Genomic DNA, 18,923 nt, shown 5'->3' on the forward strand with positions numbered 1-18,923 from the left:
TTGTGGCATCAACATCATGTGCTCCATCCGTGACGGAGAGATCAGTTCACGGCGTCTCTTAAGTACAAGTGTGGTACATAAGGCTATTAGGAGGCGTATGGATCGATCCTAGGATTTAAGTATAAGGAGGTGGATAACGGGTATGCCAATTCGCCATCTCATGTGATAACTATGCAGGAGTAGCTACCTGTGTATTGTCATGTTTTAAGTTTGCTCATGGGTACATCCGTAAGATATGATTATGAAATTTTGTTCTTGCATCGTATCATTTTCGCCTAAAGTTTCATCCGGATAAGATTTCATATGAAGCATTTAGTTGTTATTTGAGCCTAAAATTCCGTACTGAGCATTCGGCTCATTCCGTAAACTTTTTGTATATACAGGTCCACAGGTTACTTTGGGAGTGGAAAAGAGAGAAGAATAAAGCCTAGGAATAAATCTAAAGATGTTAGTTAATTAAGACAACTGTCTCCACTTGTATAATAATCTTAATTTTTATGGTCGTGTGGTTGTATCCTTAATAAATAAATGAATAAAATGGAATTATGACTTTTGTTTATGTTACCGTTATTGTGACACGTCAGCCTTTCCGGGTTGGGGTGTTACAAAAATATTGTGTCAAGTAAGAACAATGAATTTGTAAACTTATGTGTATATTATCTTCATGTATTCATTATGAATGGAAAGGGTTCAATCCATAGCGACACCCTGATATTCGAATATTTGGAATGTGTAATATACTAATGTGAAATTCAATCGCCGCGATATTTCATTTATGCATAAGTTTGTGTTGTTTGAGAAGTGCTTTAAGTTAATCATGGATATCACTAAAATGGGGGAGGAATGTTGGTAATTTTGGTGTTATCAATGGATTTTGGTGATATTGGATTAACTTGTCGACCGACTTAATCTTATTAATAATTAGACGAGTTAGGAGATGCGGGAGTGCATGCTCGTGTGATGTTAATAAGATTTGGCGTATATATCGGTTTTGTTTTATAAATACTTATAAATTAAATGTTATAAATATATATGTGAGTAATATATATTTATAAGTTTTGGGCTTGTTATTCTTCTTTAAAATGATATATGGGCCCTGTTTTGAAAAAGACCAGAAAACCGATGGCGGATAATATATACCGAATGTACGCATACAAGAAGGTTGGTCGAACAAAGAAAACGGTACAGTTACTTCTCAAAATTCAACATCAAATTCGTTCTTGAAGACTAAGTTTAATCCGTTCAAACTTTTGATTGTACCGATCAAATAGTTTGTTCTGATAGTGATCACACGACTCTTAGTCTAATCCGAGTGATTTTCAATTAATTTTCGGTTTCGGTTACGATCTCGTTCTTCAGCAAATCGGTAAGTTTCCAACAAAGAACAAACTATTTGATCGTTGTGCTCGATTGAATTGATTTTCGGTTCGATTTGTTGGTTCGGAATTAATTACGGAGTTGGTTATTGTTCGAAACTGGGTTCTGATCTTCGGAAAAATCAACAAAGATTAACCTATTTTCTGTTGTGTGATTTTATTCTGGATCCAATTTCGAATTACTGGGTTCAAATTGTTCTGTTCGAATTTTACGGGTTCATCAAAATCTGTTGTTTGCGTTTTATTTATGGGTATTCAATAAAGATCGAACTCAATGTTATTATTGTTGTTTGATTCAATATTGATTCCAATTTCAACCGTATTGGGTTCGTGTTTGTGATCTATTCTTGATCAAAGTCTCGTATGACTTTAGTAATATTTTGTAATGTTCGTGGTTTTGGTGGTTTATCTGACTGATGAATGGATAACAGGAAAAGGGTGGTTTTGTTCATCCATAAGAAAAGTACAAATAAAAAGGAGCAATTAATTCTCTGTTGTTATTTGGGAATTACGAAAGTCACAAAGAAAATAAAGTGGGTAAATTGCTGTTTGAGTTGTTGACTAAGAAAATAAAGTTTTCAATTTTGTTGGCTATCGAATTGGATTAGGCTATTGATTATAAGGTAGCCATTTTTTATTTGATCAAAGTCAAGGAAAAGGATCAGTACCACCACGAATATGTTTGATTGTGATATCGGTGTCATTCGATTTCATTGGGTTCTCAGAATTTGTTTGTGTTTTAATTCTTCAAATCGGGTTCGTATATTCTCAAATTCTCATCGTTATTTGCCGTTCCATTTCTATGATCGATTTGCACCGTGTTATTGGGTCGCGATTGCGGTATTTAATCGAGACAAAAGAACAAATTATTTCGGTGATCATGGTGGAATTGGACGGGTGGTCAATTGCGTACTTTGATGGTCTCAATGATGAAGGTGGCGTCGATTTTGTTTAAAATCGTCAATGGGGTCTGTTGTCGGTTAACTTTGGTTCAAAGATAACTGGATGGGAAAAGAGAAGTGACTACTATCATGGTTTCTCTTCTGCTCGAAGGGAGGACACAGTGATTGCCGCCCTAGCCTCGCGGCTGGCGCGACGGACATCGAAACCGGGTTCGACAACCCCACGAAAATCAACGACACAACAAGTGCCGGTTATTTCTTTTTCTCGCCGAATCGGACCTGCGCATGGGATCTTTCTCGCGTGATCGAGCATATGCACATAGGCTTGCGTATATGTGTTCCTCATTCACTAAATACATGGCATGGACATAAGTTGTTTGGGTTGTTCTAAATGGGAGCCATCGATGGTTGCATATATATGTGTGTGTCTACATATAGATACATATCTTTTGGTCTATATATAACCCATGGGATGTATCTGCATGTGTAGAGACATACTTCTATTTATATATATCTCTCACGCATATAGACATGTGTGTTTATGTGGTGCATGGGGACATACATGGTAACATGGGTGTACGTTGATGATCATTAAAGGTTCTTTTACACACACATATAAGTAGCGATTTGATATTTGGTCGTTGGCACATGGGATTTTGTTGTCTGTTTGTCAACCGAAGTGAAACCAAAAACGACACTTGTGTCGTAAATAACGAGCAGAAGAAACACCCGTGGAGTGTTGTAATTAGCAAGAGGAAATCAAAGAAGGGAAACACGCGGTCTTACAATCATTGAGCGTTTAATGGGTTATTTCTTGATACAAACTGAAGGAACAATGGCCTTCTTGCGTGTGATCGTCTCAAATTACAGATAAGTTATTTCCTTTTATGCATAAATTTTATGTACCGAAGCATGAACAAGTAACGTGTTTTGATAGAAACCGAGATCACTTGTGATCTGTTTGTTTAACGAATCATATATGTGAACTGAACCGGGTTAGTATGGCGGAGTTTTACGTGCTCGGCGCGTAGGGTTCACCGCTGCGGTTGTATCGTCTTGGCGTTACAGGAGTCGTCTGATTGTCTGTCGGTTTTATCGTTATGCATGATTAAATGATTATGTGAACATTATACTTGTTAAATTATTCCTACTAATTTCACATCTAACTTTTTGATTAACTATCTACAACGTATGTTCTTTAATTGTAGATAATCTTAAATGTGTGACATGGAAAACATGTTTTGTATGAACGTCTTGTGTATATGTGGTAGATGTTTTATAAAACAAGCATGCTATTTGACTAAACGTAATATGGTCACCATAGTTGATATATGGATTGAACGAGAGAAGTAAAAGTCTCTAATTTCAACACTCTTGAATGATAGTAAATTTAGTGGTTCTTTTAACCGGGAAGAGTTTGAGCCACTTTGATATATTAACTCATGTATATGTGTATTTTTATTGCTAAGCATGCCATGTTGATTTGATTGACATGTAGTATTTTCTTAAAAATGGTTAAATATGTGTTGTTCAATTCATGTTTATGTGAAATGTTTTTAGGCTATGTTAACAGCCTGGTATCTGCTACATAGGGTTCCTAATAAAAGGAATTAGACTACCCTTAATAAATTAAGATACATAAGCCTGGAGTTGAGCTATCTAATATTTTGGGGTGGTAGTGTTATTGTACATCTTACTGAACCTAAAAGAAAGAGTTTAGGTGAGAAAGGAATAGAGTATATATTCAAATGCTATGCTAAAAATTCATAAGCCTATTGGTTCTGTGTCTTAGAATTAATGACTGAATGTGTGTAAAAACTGTCATAGAATCAAGGGATATCATCCGTACTTCTTAGAATAAGGCTTCTGATCCTATTGAGAATGTCGTTGATTCTGATAAAGCATCAGCTGCTGGTAATGACAGTGTATCTATTCCTTCTCAACCTAGGAAAAGCATGAGAAAAAGAACAACTAAGTATTTTGGTTCTGACTTTCATCTTTATTTAGTTGAAAGGACTAGGAGTTAAGTTGGACATCAGGATCAATATATTATTTTAATATTGAAGATGATCAACTCCTGAGCAAACCTTAAACAAGCATTGTGGAGATGATCCTATCTAACGGGTTCTTTCTGAACCAAGCAGATAATTATTTATGTAGCAATCCTGATTCCTCTTGTAAAGGAGTAATCGATTGGTATAGGATTTGGAGGAGGATGTTGTCATCCTATGAACAAGGATAAGATGGAGGAACAAGAGTATATTAATATACAGTTTCATTACATAGAGAAAGTGTTGAAGAAATTCAATTACTTTGTTATCCGGTTAATACTCCTATAGGTCATACTATCTAACTTGTGCGTAAACAAGGAGAATCTATTTCACAGATGGTGTATTTAAAGCAACTGGATGCCTAATATCCTACTTGTGCATAATCAAGGTGAATCTATATAACATGTGTTGTGGGAAACTGAGTAGAATTACCAGTAATCCAAGTACTCTACAGTCGCAAGCTGTGAATAGTTTGTTTGAATGCTTGAAAAGAACCATGATCTATGGTTTATGTTATTAAGGTTTTCCTTTAGTTTTAAAAGGGTATTTTGATGTAAGTTGTATTATTAAGTGGATGGGTATTCCTACTTGGTAGAGGTGTTATCTCCTTGGCTTCAAAGAAGCAGACTTGCATCACAAATTTGACAATGGAATCTGAACTTGTAGATTTAGCAGCAGCTGGTAAATAAGCTGAATGGCTAAGAAATTTGGTCTTTGAGATTCCTTTGTGGTCAAAACTGATATCACAAATATCTATCAGGTGTGATAGTGCAGACTAAGGTTTATAGTCAAGTGTATAATGGAAAGTCTAGACGGTTGTGTATTATACATAGCATGATTCATGAGCTCATCATGCATAGAGTGATATCTGTTGAAATTGTAAGATCTAAGTATCATTTGACTGAGTAGCTAACTAAAGAGTTAGGAGAGATCTCGTGAATAAATCAGTCACAGGGATGGGTTTAAAGTCCACACTTTAATATCCTATGTCAAGATACCCAATTCCCATCTAATACAACGTTAGATGCAGAATTCAATGTGGAAAGCTTGTCATAGAGATATTGGAACACATGATCAGAATCATCCCAAGTTTGTGTTCAGACTGCAAGATAAAGGAGGTTGAAGTATAACTTCTTAATAGTTCTTTGAAAAATTGCATTTGCAGGTGCGAGAATAAAAGAACTACCTATAAGAGTATGAAGTTTAGCCGCTTCAAGAAGCTTTGGACTTGGCTTTCATATACTCTTTGAAGGATTGGACACAGGCTAGTAAAATATTGTGTCAAGTAAGAACAATGAATTTGTAAACTTATGTGTATATTATCTTCATGTATTCATTATGAATGGAAAGGGTTCAATCCATAGCGACACCCTGATATTCGAATATTTGGAATGTGTAATATACTAATGTGAAATTCAATCGCCGCGATATTTCATTTATGCATAAGTTTGTGTTGTTTGAGAAGTGCTTTAAGTTAATCATGGATATCACTAAAATGGGGGAGGAATGTTGGTAATTTTGGTGTTATCAATGGATTTTGGTGATATTGGATTAACTTGTCGACCGACTTAATCTTATTAATAATTAGACGAGTTAGGAGATGCGGGAGTGCATGCTCGTGTGATGTTAATAAGATTTGGCGTATATATCGGTTTTGTTTTATAAATACTTATAAATTAAATGTTATAAATATATATGTGAGTAATATATATTTATAAGTTTTGGGCTTGTTATTCTTCTTTAAAATGATATATGGGCCCTGTTTTGAAAAAGACCAGAAAACCGATGGCTGGATAATATATACCGAATGTACGCATACAAGAAGGTTGGTCGAACAAAGAAAACGGTACAGTTACTTCTCAAAATTCAACATCAAATTCGTTCTTGAAGACTAAGTTTAATCCGTTCAAACTTTTGATTGTACCGATCAAATAGTTTGTTCTGATAGTGATCACACGACTCTTAGTCTAATCCGAGTGATTTTCAATTAATTTTCGGTTTCGGTTACGATCTCGTTCTTCAGCAAATCGGTAAGTTTCCAACATGATCCACTGAAAGTATTATGGTTTAAGTGGAGGTACAAACACCCTTTTGTTGGCTTGTGTTCGAGCTACAAATTACAAACAATAGTAATAGTAATTCTATAAGGGGTAAAATTATTACAATGTAATTAGTCATTTAATAAACTTATTAAGGTTAAAATAGTAATTTTATAAGAGTATTTTATAAAATGAATAAATATGTAACATATTGGGTTACGAAAGATGAAATGCGTAATTAAATTTAAGGATTGGAGAAATATGTAATAAGGCTTCTTTAAGAAGGGAAAATATGTAAAAAAAATTAGGAATTGAGGAAATATGTAATAAGCCTTCTTAGGAGGAAGAAATATGTAAAAACTTCATTTTTAAAAGTAGCCTCACACTCAAATAGGAGTCCCAAATGCATTGAGCTTTTCAGCAGGTTCAGGTTTGGGTTCTTTTTACATCATAAGGGTATACGGTGTGGTGCGGCAAAGGGAAGTGGCAAAGTGGTTTGCCGCGCGGCAACACCGCCGCCAACCCCTTTGCCGCGTCGGTTTGTTTGTCGCTCGGTGACATATTGCCGATCGGGAACATGAGAGAGTGAGGGTAGTGAGAGAGAGAGAGAGAGGGGATATTGTGGGTGGGGTCCATTCCCATCTCAACCAATCACAATTTTTTCCTTTTTTTTAAAAAAAAATAGTTTACCACTTCACCAAGTGTCTAAACCATTGCCAACAATTTTCAGCAAAGTTTAAACACTTTTGCCTGATTGACATAGCGCGCTCTGATTGGTCGGTTTTTTAGTTTACCACTCCAAAGTGTTTAACCACTCCTTACACCCTAAGGCTAGAGGGTGTGGTTTAAAGCCCCAAGGGCTTTATTACGCCACGTAGGCGACACATAAACAGGGGGTTTTATCGCTAACTTACACGTTGTGGAGTAACGCCCCTTATAAAGCCCTCTTTTAACTATTATTTAAAAAAAAAGATAAATAAAAAACTCAGATTGGTTTACATTAGGTGGGGCCCCTTGATTTCATCTCTCGCGCGTGCTACTCTTTTGGCGGAAGCCAAGGATGGCACCCCCTTTAACGGAGTGGTTTAACTAGATGGGGGCGCTAAAGTTGATGTGCCGGGGGGGGGGGGGGCGGCAAGCCACACCCCAGGCCCTAAGTGCAAGTTTAGAGACTTGATTCTTAAGCACTTTGCCATATCAGGAATTCTCAGAATTAACACCAGCTCAAATATTTCAACAAGGAAGTTTGAGAATTTGCAAGTTCGTACGAATAGAAGCTGCATATACTCCACTCTCTACAGTCTCCGAGAAAAAAAAAACACAAATGTTCAAAACCTAACGAACAAGGTCAGAAATAACTAGTATCAAAATGCGCAACCGCCAACCGCTTGATAAATCGTATTCCATGTTTGGTTCAGAAACTTCAAGCATAACAAAACACCTATTCGATCGACAGGTCCACAACTTCGTAGTCGCTGAAAGCATATCAGAAAGAAAGCCGGTGTGATATCAATATGTTTCAATCATACAAAAAACCAATCAATAATTACGAAATTGTATTCAAGATAACTGAATCTACCCATGACTGTATCCCAAATCCTCCCAGGAAACCGCAAGTTAAAGAAAAGTCACTCAGGACCTTAGCCGAGATTTTTTTTTTTTTTTTTGAACGACGAATTTCTTTTTAACCATGTTGTTTGTGGGACTTAAACCCAAGACCTCCCCCTCCCAAACCCAGGTGTTTAAAGGCTTTGCCTTTGCCAATGGACCACCACCCCATTGGTACCTTAACCGAGTTTTGATAGACTTATACACAATCAAGAACTTGACACTTCAGAAGAACAAGAAAATATGATAAATTCATAAGAGACAACTTTTTCCTAGTTGATTTTACTCGAGTCAAAAAACTGAAAAATTATAAGCCTTTCTATTATATAAAAAAAAAAGATGGTCACGGAAATCTTAAACAGTTGATCTAAGTAGCACTGGAACGGGTACGGGATCGGGGTACGGGGACGATACGGGAACGAGGAACGGCAAAACTCAAAATTTCAAGATACGGGTACGGCACTAAAAATATAAGAAAATAAAAATACATTAAACAAATTCCAAAAATACTACATCTTCCAAAGGTAATTAATTATCAATAATCAAATCATTTTCAAATTCCGGTTCATCTAGTGAGAGATCGGCAATCAATAGAGAATTAGAGATGATGAGACTTGAGAGTTTAGAGATTAGAGAAGCCGAATGTGATAGGTCTATTTATTTAATGGCCGGTTGTGGAATTTGAAAGGGTAAAAACCCTAAAAATAAATGGAAACGGGATGGATACTTCTACCAGATACGTCCCCGACATTGGAAACGTTTAGGAAACGTCCCCGACGAGTACCCATGGTGTTTCCGTCCCCGACAAGTACCCGAGACGGGTACGGCCACATAAATGGAGTCCCTGTGCTACATAGCAGTTGATTCAAACCGCTTATATGAAAGAACTATTGAGCATTCTATAAGCTTACATATGCATGCCATGAATCCGTGATTAAACTCCTATTTAAAACATTCAAGAAAGAAGTTCTTCCAACTTAAGTAAAATGTGACCAAAACACATAGTTGGAGACAAGGAAGAGAAACTGGCTTTAAGAAGCACTTGATAAGAGTTACAGAAAAAAAGATCTTAATACAAGCTCTCATGAACTAGTTTTATTGAGTCATCATAATAAAATACTCCTTAAATCAAAGTGTACTCAAAGGCGCACAAGGCGCTCGCCTTGATCTAAAACATCAAAAAATGGCCTGAACCAGCATAAAAAAAAACTAAACTAACAGCATAAACATGTCTAAAACTCTTAAAATGGTCTATTTATACTATCCACCTTGCTTGAAAAGCCCGAGCTTTTTAAGTGCCTTGAGTATGCCTAGTGCCTTAAACTACCTAGCCTAGATTGCCGGTGCGGAAGACTATATTGTATAATCACCATCTAAATCCCTCATAATTCCTCAAACAAAGTGAGACTTTGGAAGGATTCTTGATATCATGATGGAATCCCTCTTGTTTAAAATTAACATATTCGAGTTAATTGAACCATAACAGTCTGAATTTTGGTTTCATCTGACACTGTACTCGCCCCAAACCCGTAAAAAAAAATTTTAATTAGTCTCACAAGTCACACCCAAATAGCTGTCCCGAATGCGTTGAGCTTTTCCGCCATGTTCAGGTTCTTTTAACATCGAAAGTGCAATTTTACAGTCGTGATTCTTAAGCACTTTGCTAGATCAAGAATTTTCAGAATTAACATCATGTCAAATATTTAAACTCAAGTTCGAGAATTTGCAAGTTATTACAAATAGAAGCTGCTTATACACCTACGGTTTCAAAAACCTACAAATGTTGAAAACCTTAAAAACAAGTCAAATGGCTAAAGGTTTCTAGTAGCCAGGAAGTCCAATTTCGAGAAAGCAACCAAAAACTATAGTTATCAAAATGTGCAGCTGTTTTATAAATCATACTCCATTTCCAGTTAAGAAACTTCAAGCATAACAAAAACGCCTATTTGATCGAAAACTTTGTAGTCTCTGAAAGCATAAAGCGAACAGCGACCAGATCAGAAAGAAAAAAAGAAAGCTGTAATATCAATATTTTTAAATCACACAACAGAAATAAATCAATAGTATTATAGTAACAGAATTTTATGCACAATACCCGAACTCCAACCACGACTGTTCGCATCCCAAATGCTAAGAAGGAAGAAAAGTTACCCAGGACCTTAACTGAGTTTCATGATAAACTCCTAAGAAAAAACAACACCTTTTCCTACCCTAATTGATTTTATTCAACTCGATCACATAATAAAAAAAATCTACGTCTTTCTATAGATGTGACTCGCTTTTAAAATCATACATACTTCACGTGTCACTGCAACCATCAAACAGTCAATATGTCATGTATCACTTTTCATTCACAATTCAAAATTTTGTTCAAGATCTTTTGGACTGCAATGTCTTATTCATACTATTTGCAAGCAGTTTATTAGTCAGCAATGTAAAGAATGGTTCAAAATGTGAGTAACAAACTCATCACACACCTACGCGTTCGACTCTCACCAACAATATATAAAATGTTTTATCTCCCCGCATTTCATAGCTCACAAGTAAGCCCAGAATCCAATAACCAAACTAAACACTCATAACAAATTCCATTTCATTAACACATCAATAATCAAATAAACATAACAAACAACTAATCCAACTAAATTAAAAACAAAACCATACCAAACTCGCCAAGCCGAATCTTCAAAACTGCCTATCCGCAGCATCACCAACAAACGGCAACTTCGGCGTCCGCCCCAGCACCGAATACCCAAACGTATAAACAAAACAAACAGCAACACCAACAAAGATCGCACTATGACTCAACATAACAATCTTCCCACCAATCCCATGGGGCCCAGGATTAAATATCCGCTGCACCAACATAGGCAAAACCAACAACACATCAAGCACAACAGCCTGCATAGCATTAAATCTCGCATACCGACTAACACTCGTATTCCTAACAACACCAATGTATAGTAGTAAAAACGCAAGGTAGCTAGAGTACGGAACAGACCGGTAGAACGAGAGTAATGGTAGTAACGGTTCGAGGATGAGACCTAGGGTTTTGGGGTATTGGGCGAAGAGGAAACGGCCGTATTGCAGGCCGTTGAAGAAGGGGAAGAAGTATGCGGCGGCGGAGATGAGGCGGTCGGTGACCGGAGTTGTGTTGTAGGAGGCGGAGATCGGTTTTAGGGGTCGTGATATGATGGAATTTGTACGGAGGGGTGGTGGTGAGAAGGTGGTTGGTTTGAGAGGGTGGAAGATGAGGGTTGACCGAGGGGGTTTATGTGGTGGTGGGGCTAAGGAGAGGCGGAGGAGAGGTACGGTGGACATTGTTGGTGGTGGTTTGGTGGCGGGGAGTCGGAGATATGGTGGAATGCAGTTGGGGGGTTTTGGAAAAGGAAAAGATAAAGTGAAAAATTGGTTATCGAAAAAGAAAAAACTGAGCAAACTACACTTTCAGTCCATGAGGTTTACATCTCTTCTTACGTACAAATTCGATTTTGGGGTCCTAATATTAATATATGGTAAAAACTTATTTACACATGATGTATACGGGCCGTATACAGTTATACGGCCCGTATATAATAAAATAAAACTAACAAAGTCTATGCCTTCAGACTTTGTCAGTTTTTTTTCATTCCATACGGCCGTATAACTGTATACGGACCGACCGTATACACCATATGTAAATAATTTGTCTGGTCGTATACAATGGATACGAATAATGTATACGGGCCGTATACAGTTATACGGCCCGTATGAAAAGAATTTAGATTTTACCCAAGTAACAAAGACTGAAAAACAAAAAAAAAAAAGTGTCGTATGACTGTAATAAAAGGAAGGGTGAGGCATTTGATGAGAGTTGTAAGGAGAAGCGTTTTAGTCACTTGTTTTCAACGGGGATGTAATGCAATGATTACACAGGGTGATATGAACCCAAACCAACTGCTTTGTCTTGAGTCGTCGGGAAAACTTTTCCTCAGGGGATGGTGAGTAGTATGAGTCTGAGTCCATTATGGTTCGTGAATGTTTCAAGGTCTTAAGTGAGGGACAATTGGTTAAAAGATGTAGAAGATTTTGTTGGTTTGTTTCCAAGTAGGGTTTAGAATGTTTGAAGTATTCTTGGTTCAATACCAACTCTTCTGAAAGACAAGAATACAACGTTCATGTATCACAAGAAATGACCGATCTAAGGCAGAGAACCTGATTTAGATACACAAATTCATCACTGGTTTCTACAGCACAAGCACATACACGGTTTGTTGGAAGAACCTTACACGTCTTCTGCTAGTTACTCTTTTCTTCGATTTCAACAAATCTTTCAAGGTCTTAAGAGATGGACAATTGGTTAAAAGATGTAGAAGAGTTTGTGTAGAGATCTTTACGTACAAATTTGCATCATCCTTACGGTTACAAATGAAGTATTAAAAGATGTTAGTTTCTTGACAATATGGTTTCTCGACAAATGAAGTATTATCTGTCCTTGCTGCCTCTTCGGTTGGTAAAAGACATAGGATGGTTTCTAATACAGGCTCTTTTAGAGAAGCGTTGGGATTCAAGGGTTTATGAGTAAAAGATGTTAGTTTCTTGACAGTATGGTTTCTCGACAAATGAAGTATTATCTGTCCTTGCTGCCTCTTCGGTTGGTAAAAGACATAGGATGGTTTCTAATACAGGCTCTTTGTCAGTTGTGGTTGATTTATAGTAGGAGGTTATGAAACGAATATATGTTTATGCGAATTCACAACATCCTTGCTTTATTCTCTTTAATCTATTAGAACGATCCTTGTTTTGTCACGTACATGCGTTTAATTCCCAACATCATCTGTTCATCATTGTTCTTGAAGATGAAGATGAAGAAACGAGGGTTTATTCTCATTAATCTATTAGAACGATCCTTGACTTGAATTTGTGGATTTCGGTTGGATCAGAAAAACTTAACAAGAGAATCAACTAAAAAAATACAATTGATTACTCGGTCGAATAACCGGTCCGTTAAAGTTGAGGTTCCTGATGCAACTTTCACAGTGGTACCAATGTCCTACTACTACAATCCTTCCAACGCCTGATTCCGATACAACCCTCGATGTTGATGAGTGAAAGAGTTAACATTCTAATTCAGATTCAGGAAGCAGATGTTTATGAGTGAAAGAGTTAACATTCTGATTCAGATTCAGGAAGCAGATGTTTTGAGAAACTAACAAGGTAAACCTGAATTTTCAAAATTTTAGATAACTCGCCATTCTCTTGCATCTGTATACGTTGATTGTGGATTTAAGTTGCAAGAATTGTGTCTGTCGCATGGACTCAGACTCATACTACTAGCAGAAGAACCCGACACGTCTTCTATGATGATTCGAAACATTCACGAACCACAATGGACTCAGACTCATACTACTAGCAGAAGAACCTGACACGTCTTCTGTGATGATTCGAAACATTCCAAATCACTAGCAGAAGAACCCGACACGTCTTCTGTGATGATTCGAAACATTCCGAATCACTGCCGTTTTTTCTCTTCCGGTTACCAGGCCTATCATCTCCGTCTACGTTTGGTTTCAGCTACTAGAGTGAAATATTTGTTAGATACTTACTTGAATCGTTAGTAATGCTAGATGTCATTTTGATACTGAGCTTCCTGATACATATCGTTCGTAAGAAACTTTTCGTGCACTGAACCTTCAGTTGTGTACTCTTCAATCTTCTTGAGTATTTTTCTAACTTTATGCTTGCATCCACCACAGTGAATATTAACTTTGAGTGAAAGAGTTTGAAAACCGGACGGTAAAAACGAAGTAACTGTTGGAATTTGTGGATTTCGGTTGGGTCAGAAAACTTAACAAGAGAATCAACTAAAAAAATACAGTGGTACCAATGTCCTACTACAATCCTTCCAACGCCTAATTCCGATACAACCCTTGATGTTGAAACCGGTTTTACCTCATGAAAAGGAAAGAGTTAACATTCAGATTCAGATTCAGGAAACAAATGTTTATGAGTGAAAGAGTTAACATTCTGATTCAGATTCAGGAAGCAGATGTTTATGTGTTTTGAAAATAGGTTTTGTTCTTCGTTTATTGGATCGTTCTAATAGATTAAAGAGGTTTTTACTATTTTTACCATGCGTATACGGGTCGTATACCGTTTATACGGCCGTATACGATTGGTAAAAAATATTTTTACCGATCGTATACTATGTATACGATGATTGTATACGGGCCGTATATTGTTATACGGCCCGTATACTATGGGTAAAAAATGGTAAAATTTGTTTATTCTCTTTAATCTATTAGAACGATCCTTGTCTTGAGAACCTGATTCTGATTTAAACAATGGAATTTGTGGATCAACAGAAATAACTGAAAATAACTCGCCATTCTCTTGCATCTGTATACGTTGATTGTGGATTTAAGTTGCAAGAACCCGACACGTCTTCTGTGATGATTCGAAACATTCACGAACCATAATGGTCAAATCACACACCATATAAAGCATTTTATCTTAAGTGATGGACCATTCACCTCTTTCAACCTACCAAAACACCAATCTTATTGAGTATTTTTCTAACTTTATGCTTGCATCCACCACAGTGAATATTAACTATGAGTGAAAGAGTTTGGAAACCGTACGGAATCTACGAAGAAACTGTTGGAATTTGTAGATTTCGGTTGGATCAGAAACTTAACAAGAGAAGCAACTAAAAAAATACAACTGATTTCTCTTCCGGTTACCAGGCCTATTATCTCCGTCTACGTTTGGTTTCCTCAACGAAAAACCATCAGCCATTATCATCTGGAGAAGAGTATGTTGATATAGGAGAGTTGTTTGAGAACCTGATTCAGATACACAACGGTCTCTTTGCTTCGTCCACTAGAACTATTTGTGTATGCATTCTTTTGGTAGTTAATTTTAATGAAGCAACGAAAATTGAATATGCAAACCGCATCCGTCTTCTGTTATGATTCGAAAGATTCCGAATAACTAGCAGACGGAGATAACTTAATACAACCGGTCAAATCACACACTATATAAAGATTACAGAGGTTTTTACCATATGTATACGGGCCGTATACGTTTTATACGGCCGTATACTCTCGGTCAAAAATTTTTTTTACCGATCGTATACAATGTATACGAACGATGTATACGGGGCGTATAATGTTATACGGCCCGTATAATATGGGTAAAAATGGTAAAAATTGGTTTATTCTCTTTAATCTATTAGAACGATCCTTGTTTTGAGAACCTGATTCTGATTTAAACAATGGAATTTGTGGATCAACAGAAATAACTGAAAATAACTCGCCATTCTCTTGCACCTGTGTCCGTCACATGATAGAAGACGTGTCGGGTTCTGTTAGAAGAGTATAAGGAATGACCGATCTAAGGCAGAGAACCTGGTTCAATACCAACTCTTCTGAAAGACAAGAATACAACGTTCATGTATCACAAGGAATGACCGATCTAAGGCAGAGAACCTGATTTACATACACAAATTCATCACCGGTTTCTACAGCACAAGCACATACGCAATGAAGTGAGATTCTTCAAGTTTGCACATTTTGAGAAAATACCAATGTGTTTGTCAGCTTCGTCAACACACAAGGGTTTTTTCTCTTCCGGTTACCAGGCCTATCATTTCCGTCTACGTTTGGTTTCCTCAACGAAGAACCATCAGCCATTATCTGCACTTTTTCCTTTGCTTTCTGGTTGATTTTGAGGGTGAGGGTTTTGCATTGGTTTCTGAAAGTTAACTAGACCCCTCAAGTTGTCATTCGTAACAACTAATCGTCTGGAGAAGAGTATGTTGATATAGGAGAGTTGAACCCGACACCGTTTCCGTAGTAAAAAATGGTTGGGTTTGCACATTCAATCTTCAATACTTCATTAAAATACCACTAGTAGAAGAACCCGACACGTCTTCATGTTACGGAGAATATTCTAGAAATTGAAGGAAAAGGAAAAGATTTGTTGAAATCGAATTTGACAACTATGACAGCTTATTAAAAGTAGCAAATCACCTCCTGGTCAAATCACACACTATAAAGTTTAAAGTTATCGTGTGTTGTAGTTTGGAAAGATGACCGAATAGAGATCTGAATAACAAACTGTGGAGAACTTGTTTGTGTCGGGTTCTTCTGCTAGTTACTTGATCAACGGACTGATCGGTAACGTTACTCTACTTATCCTCCGATTTAAGCGGCGTGTTCCGATCAACGTTGTTTAAAGGTGCTAGTTACTTGATCAACGGACTGATCGGTAACGTTACTCTACTTGTCCTCCGATTTAAGCGTCGTGTTCCAATCAACGTTGTTTAAAGGTGATGAAGAGTTTAGAAACCCTAGAATGATGGTTTAAGCGGCGTGTTCCGATCAACGTTGTTTAAAGGTGATGAAGAGTTTAGAAACCCTTGATTGATGGTGTTTTTAAGGGAAAAAACGTGATAATTGAAAAACATCAATCTATACGGCCCGTATACAATTATACGGCCCGTATACATTTGGTAAACATCAAAAACCTCAGAAATAAATCCATTGAGCCATATACTTTTTATAAATCGTATACACTTGTATACGGCTCGTATAACTATATACGAGCCGTATATAATAAAGTCAAAAAAAAACATTCTCTGCACATTTTCCTATTCAAAAACAATCTATACGGGCCGTATATTTTGTATACGGCCCGTATACACTAGGGACGTGAAAATAAGATCTATGGGTGTGGGAATAAGGGGAGCCTTTGGAAAAATGGTCATTCCAGTCTAGTCATTAGGGTTATTAATTGGAATTAATAACGTTCTTTTTCCTAACTGGACATTTATAATAATGTGAAAAGAGTAAAATACCTCCAGAACTTTAATCATCATTTTGGTCCGTACATCGGTACCTGTATAATTCATATATTTCTATCCATATTCAAAACTCTTTCCTAATCTAGTAACTAACCACCTTTAGCAATTAATTAATCACCAATATGATGTTACTAATAACAACAATAACAGATTAAAATATGTAACTAGAATTGAAATGCAGTTTATAACTTGAATTGGGTTTGACTTTTTGGAGTTGGCTTGGGTTAGACTTTTACTAGTTGAACTATGTTTGACCTTTAGAATTTGAAATCAGTTTGACTTTTATATCTTAAACTGGGTTTGACCTTCACAACTTCAACTTAGTTTTACATTCAAAACTTGATATGGCTTCGTTATCACAAGTTTGACTAGTTGATCTGGTCAAACAGTTCAACTTATGCCTACTAAAGTGTATGCTCCCTGTTCCAGTGATTGCTCAAACTTATTGTGCATAACACAGTCTATCATCCCTATTCAAGTGATTGCTACATACTATTGTGCATAACAAAGTGTATAACAAAGGGTATCATCCATGTTCAACTTATAACTAAGTCCTATTGTGCAAACCAAAGTGTATCATCCATGTTCTAGTTACAACTATATCCTATTGTGCAAACCAAAGTGTATCATCCATGTTCTAGTTACAACTATATCCTATTGTGCAAACCAAAAGTCTATGATCCCTGATCAAACTAAAGGCTTAATTATCACATCCAAAACTAAATATGCATGTTACCATATGTCTATTTACTCATATCTATATAATTGTCATGCACCATCAACACTTACAACACCTACATTATAACTAAATCCTATTATGCATAATTGATATGTACCATCAACACCTACATTATAACTGAATACTATAATAAACCAGCATCAAGGTCATACTACCAAGATTGCAAGTATCAACCAAGAACCTATTGTGCATAATTTTCATGTATCATCAACACCTACAATACCTACATTATAACTAAATCCCATTGTGCATAATTGTCATGTACCATCAACACCTACATTATAACTGAATGCTACAATAAACCATGTTCTAGTTACAACTATATCCTATTGTGCAAACCAAAGTCTATGATCCCTAATCAAACTAAACGCTTGATTATCACATCCAAAACTGAATATGCATGTTGCCATATGTCCATTTACTCATATCTAGGGCTGTAAACGAACCGAACGTTCAGCGAACAATTCGTGAACCGTTCAGCGGGAAGTTCATTTATGTTCGTTCGTTTATTAAACGAACGAACATGAACAAGAAATTTCGTTCGATTAGTTAAATGAACGAACATGAACAGAGGTCTTGTTCGTTCGATTGTGTTCGTGAATATGTGGTAAGGTGTTCGTGAACGTGTTCGTGAACATTCTTTGATTTGTGTTCGTTTATGTTCGTATGTTTGTGTCTTAATTGAAGATCTTTGTACTTTCTTATATTTTATTTGTACTTTTTATATTATTAAACTTTTATTTATTTTATTTTCCTAACAATTAAACTAGGAAACCCACTTTCACCTTATTTATGCATCATTTCCCATTCATTTCTCATTATTTACATCCATGAATACGATTTACCTCCGTTCCACAGTAAAGGATTCAAGTTCGAGTGCTACTCTCTGGGCCATCTATCTTTATCCTTCGTCATGTTCGCCAAATTTATTGGTGTTCGTTTGTGTTCGTGAACCGTTCGCGAACACGCTCATTTCCTTAATGAACGAACACGAACATAAAATCTCGTTCGGTAAGTGTTCATGAACCGTTCGTGAACACATTTATTTCCTTAACGAACGAACCCGAACAAGGCCTTGTTCATGTTCGTTCGGTTCGTTTACAGCCCTACTCATATCTGCATAGTTGTCATGTACCATCAACACCTACATTATAACTAAATCATATTATGCATAATTGTCATCTACCATCAACACCTACATTATAACTGAATACTACAATAAACCAGCATCAAAGTCATACTACCAAGATTGCAAGTATCGACCAAGAACCAATAAAATGCCCACATCAAAGCCATTCTACCAACATGAACCAGCAATAACAGTACCTAAACTAGCATGCCTACATCAATAACAATATCAAAC

General features: G+C 36.6%; 1 protein-coding gene across 2 annotated transcripts; it reads right to left on the minus strand.

Moving 5' to 3' along the window:
* Positions 1-7,572: 7,572 nt before the first annotated feature.
* Positions 7,573-11,446, minus strand: LOC110911557 (protein TIC 20-II, chloroplastic). Of its 2 annotated transcripts, none has more exons than XM_022156184.2 (2): positions 10,641-11,446; positions 7,573-7,843 (listed from the first exon to the last, which is right to left on the minus strand). In XM_022156184.2, exon 1 carries the CDS (start codon positions 11,295-11,297, stop codon positions 10,662-10,664), a length of 636 nt encoding a protein of 211 aa, XP_022011876.1. In that variant the 5' UTR covers positions 11,298-11,446; the 3' UTR covers positions 7,573-7,843; positions 10,641-10,661. The 2 variants fall into 2 exon arrangements, with proteins under 2 accessions (XP_022011876.1, XP_022011877.1); XM_022156185.2 differs by lacking the exon at positions 7,573-7,843 and adding an exon at positions 9,929-9,944.
* Between the last annotated feature and the right edge of the window lie 7,477 nt (positions 11,447-18,923).

Source organism: Helianthus annuus, chromosome 15, assembly GCF_002127325.2.
Source record: "Helianthus annuus cultivar XRQ/B chromosome 15, HanXRQr2.0-SUNRISE, whole genome shotgun sequence".
NCBI classification, from domain to species: domain Eukaryota; kingdom Viridiplantae; phylum Streptophyta; class Magnoliopsida; order Asterales; family Asteraceae; genus Helianthus; species Helianthus annuus.

What these genes read in the sequence shown, in the direction of transcription:
- LOC110911557 (XM_022156184.2), bottom strand. Translation starts at nt 11,297, where the DNA reads ATGTCCACCGTACCTCTCCTCCGCCTCTCCTTAGCCCCACCACCACAT.